This window comes from Atta colombica, unplaced genomic scaffold, assembly GCF_001594045.1.
Source record: "Atta colombica isolate Treedump-2 unplaced genomic scaffold, Acol1.0 scaffold187, whole genome shotgun sequence".
Lineage (NCBI taxonomy): Eukaryota > Metazoa > Arthropoda > Insecta > Hymenoptera > Formicidae > Atta > Atta colombica.
In genome coordinates this window covers 723,343-727,890 of record NW_017259279.1, presented here as the reverse complement: position 1 = coordinate 727,890, position 4,548 = coordinate 723,343, and the positions used below count along the sequence as shown (strand labels likewise).

Here is a 4,548-nt window from a genome sequence, read left to right as displayed (position 1 = left end):
GTGAGATAAAATAAAAAAGGCTACGCACACTAAAGAAATACAAAATTTTTAATAAATATTTTTAATAAATATTTTTTATTCGGGTTATAATATCTAAGTATTTTCATAACATTTATAAATGTTCATAATCTGAGCAATCTAAGATCACAAAAATATTTTTAAAATATTTGTAAAATTTTTGTGGTCTTAGGTTGCTTAAATATTGCATAAATATTTATATTATAATATATAAATATTATGACATAAATACAAATATGAAATATTTATTGAATTTTATAAATATGGTGCTGTTTGACTAAAACGATCTTAAATATAAGAAATTTGAGTATGAATACTGCTCTTAAGGAGATCGGAGTGGAATTTATTTACCGTACTCAAAGTCGTGTGTAAAAGATATTTAAAAACATGAGAAGAATGATAACTCCTTAGAATGCATTCGGAGAAACACTATTAGCGCTATTTGTTCTATTCTGTATTCATCGTTCATTAGACATAAAACAAAGATACAGTTATACAAATAGCGCTAATAGCATCTCCCGGATTCTTAATCGTGTCTTCTGTCTCGTCCAAGTATTATTTTTAACCCCTTTTTCGGTCACGTCGGGTATCATGAACTAATTATTCGAAAATAAATACCGATGATGATGGCGACTTGGCAACTCGGATCGTCTCATCGCGATATTCATTTTAATTTAAAAACAATGCATCTTTGTTTCGCTAAAATCTACAACGGGAATTTATGACTATGGAAAAAAAGAGATCGTGATTTATTTTTAAGCACACAAGTCGATTTTTGTGAATATATATGTATGATACACGAATATATATATGTATGGAGTATACACAGTCTGTCCAAAAAATTGGGGCTGATTTTTTTCTAGACTAAAGTAACTACAGATTTATAAAATACCGCAATAGCTTTCTCAGTTCGATCGTCACATATATGGCAGATCTGTACTATATGCATGATTTACACAATTTTACGTGATTTCGTACACAATAAGTGCTGCTAGATGTTACTGTCCTAATTTGTGCAAAATTTTCGAGAGACATTCATTGGTATTTTGTTATATTAAAGAAATATGAATGGCGGACTTCAAAATCTATGTATGAATAAATTTATCATTGGAGTTGGTCGCTTTTAAAAAAATACTGATATGACAACAGTCGCATCAGATCATGCGATCAATCTGCTCCGGCTGTGCTTTGTTCAAGAATATTGAGATTGTTGTACATATGATATGTATTTTCATCTTCTGAATTGTACTTACATGTATCTTTGTGTACTTTTATATACTAAAACTTAAACGACAAATATTAGCCTAATGAATACATAAATTAAGCATTCTTATTATCATATTAACATATTTTTTATTCATAAATAAATTGATTACAAAAGAAAAAATTAATTTATGTATTTTATAGTTTTATTTTCTCAAATAAAGTACGTTTGCACAAATATATATAAGTTTGAATGGCCCGGTCTTTTCCATAAAATTATGGCGAGTTTGCTTTATAAATCTAATGACTTATTGTTCCTAGAATGACTTCTAGACTTAGTGTTCCTAGAATTATTATAGAAACACTATTCTATATATACTAGTTGCGCCATTGGGGACTTGTGAAATCTTTTAATGGTATCATTCTTCTGCAAATGTGCGTTATGTTCAGTTGCATTCAGCTAGCCATTATTATTCTATACTGAGAACGAGACAATTGAATTTTTCCAAATTTTTTGATGTTATAAAAGTAATTATGGAACAAAGAACAGATTAAATTTAATTTTTAAATTGGGAAAACAACTATGGAAACGTTTGGGGCCATGAAAATTGTTTAATTGTTTAATAAATGTCACGTTCGAAAGTGTTTGAATGTTTTAAAAAATTCAAAGAGGGCCAAAAATTGTTTGAGAATGGTGAATGGCTGGGACATTCCATCATGAGTTTGACTGACACAAACGTTGCCTTATCCACAAGGAATTTATTCCTCCGAGTACCACCATAAACTCCCACTTCTATCTAGATGTAAGTACTAGATCGTCTTTGCAAAAGGATTCAACGTGTTCGACCAGACCAATGGAAGGAAAGAGATTTTTTGCTGCACATGCGCCCGCCCACACTGTTGGAATTGTGACCCAGTTTTTAGCAAGAAGACATTTCTGTACTTTATCATTCTCCATATTTGCTTGATTTAGCTTCAATTTTTTTGTTTCCTCAACTCAAGTTGCACATGAAGGGAGAACGTTATTATGATTTAGAGGACATCCAAGCTAATGTGACACGAGAATTCAAAAGAAGTCTGTAAAATGTTTTCAAAAATTAGATGAACGTTTGTAATCGTTGTATTGAGTTACAAGAAGACTATGTAGAACATGTAAATCAAAATTTTTTTTCAACTTTCTCATATTTTTTAAATCAATAGTCCTGAAACTTTTTGAACAGACTGTGTATATGTATGGTTTGCGAATAAGTCGCGTCAGAGGGTAGGGGGAATATTATTTCTACCAGAATGTATACCCAATGATACTGTCAGATCGTAATTTATTATTTAATCCGAAAATATATATATTCTCGCCAGTGAACCGTCAATATTTGCGAATTTTTGCTTAGAGAAAAACGCTATTTTAAATCGAAGAATCCATAAGTTTGAGTCACATTTGAGTTTCAAGAATTCTTTCTCCGAACGATGCACTTTGCACATCTAAATACATGTTGATTACAAGTAAAAAGATTTACCAATAGATATTTATAAAAAGATTTTTCGCCAATTCGGTATTATTTATAATTCAAAATTATAGTCGACATTTACATCAGCGAGCGTCTGCAATTCAAATTTATTTGAACATACAATATATAAATTTTCACAAACACACTTCTTTAAAGAAGAGAAATATCGTATTTAATTTATATAATATATTAGATTCGTCTTGAAACGAAAAATTCAAGTTCTTCTTAAGACTGCCTAAGAAATCGTGACTAATATTTTAATTTTCAGTAGGTGAGATATTGAAGATGTCTTCCCGCAAAACTGCCGGTCGCCGTGCCACCACGAAGAAACGCGCTCAGCGTGCGACATCGAATGTTTTCGCGATGTTCGATCAAGCGCAAATCGCTGAGTTCAAAGAGGCTTTTAACATGATTGACCAGAATCATGACGGATTCATCGACAAGGAAGATTTGCACGATATGCTGGCTTCTTTGGGTAAATAAAAACTTTAGAAAGAGAGAGATAAAGAAAAAATTGAAGATATATCCACATAGATTTATATAAATATCAATGATTATATGTATAGTGCTTTTTAGATTAAGATAAGATATAAATTGAACATAAGCAGAAATAGATCATCTTTCACAGGCAAAAATCCTACTGATGAGTATTTAGAGGCAATGATGAATGAAGCACCTGGACCTATTAATTTCACGATGTTCCTGACATTGTTTGGAGAGAGATTACAAGGAACTGATCCTGAAGATGTGATCAAGAATGCTTTTGGTTGTTTTGATGAGGAAAATACTGGTCATATAAATGAGGAACGCCTTCGTGAACTGCTCACGACAATGGGCGACAGGTAATTACATTTTATTGTATTTTATTGCATTTTATTGCATTTTATAGTATCAAAACTGATTAATTCAAGACTATGAAATTATTGCGATTTAAATTATTGTGCCAATTTTAAAGAGATATTTACGAATAAAATTTAGCTTCTTTTTAGGACACAAATTTTATTGAAAAAACAAATAGCAGGCTAAGGAAATAATTGGCCGACAAATTCATAAAAATATTATGAATAATAATTTTTGTACTCTTAGATTCTTAGCCTTAGATTGATTATCACTATTCGACTTGCAACAAAGATTTTTATCAAGATTACAAGAGAAAAAACATTCGAAGAAGATTCTATTATAAATAATTGACATTTTTGAATGATTATGCAAAACTTGCATCAACTTGCTTTTTTTTTAGATTTACGGACGACGATGTAGACGAAATGTATCGCGAGGCGCCAATCAAAGGCTCCATGTTTGACTATTTGGAATTCACTCGAATCCTGAAGCACGGCGCGAAAGACAAGGACGAACAGTAGTGAGGCTTTAAAAAAGTTTATCGCGTATCCTGACATGAAATCTTAAATAATATTTGAAATTTCTCACACATCTCTCGCGTCAACGAATCTTAGAGCCACGAAATATTATTATGAGTAATTTTTTTCTGACTTTATTGATTAGAAAATTATGTACATACATACCGAATAATTTCAAATCGTAATCAGAAATTGTAGTTTCGTTTTCTTCTGAAAACGTCTATTTGTATTTATACTTGTCGAATTTGAAAATATAAGCTCAATAAGTACGAGGTAAATTTAAAAGCGTGAGGTATGTATGTCGTGTAGAAAAACTTTTTTGAAGTATTCAAAAATAACAATTTTTCGAATGATTGCTGTACAGACGGTAAAAGTTAAATATGTAAGATATTTATATACATAATGCAAACGTGTAACTCTGTTGTAGATTCAGCATTTATATTTTAATATAATATTCTATTGCA

General features: G+C 30.7%; 1 protein-coding gene across 2 annotated transcripts in view; it reads left to right on the top strand.

Moving 5' to 3' along the window:
- The window catches only part of LOC108686555 (myosin regulatory light chain sqh), a 5,493-nt gene extending 945 nt beyond the window's left edge, over positions 1 to 4,548 (top strand). The window contains exons 2-4 of one of the 2 annotated variants that reach the window (XM_018191918.1): positions 2,995 to 3,201; positions 3,355 to 3,568; positions 3,967 to 4,548. In XM_018191918.1, the coding sequence (XP_018047407.1) occupies positions 3,012 to 3,201; positions 3,355 to 3,568; positions 3,967 to 4,087 (525 nt within the window). In that variant the 5' untranslated portion in view covers positions 2,995 to 3,011 and the 3' untranslated portion in view covers positions 4,088 to 4,548. The remainder of the gene's footprint in view (positions 1 to 2,994; positions 3,202 to 3,354; positions 3,569 to 3,966) is intronic. The other variant, XM_018191917.1, reaches the window with a different exon arrangement.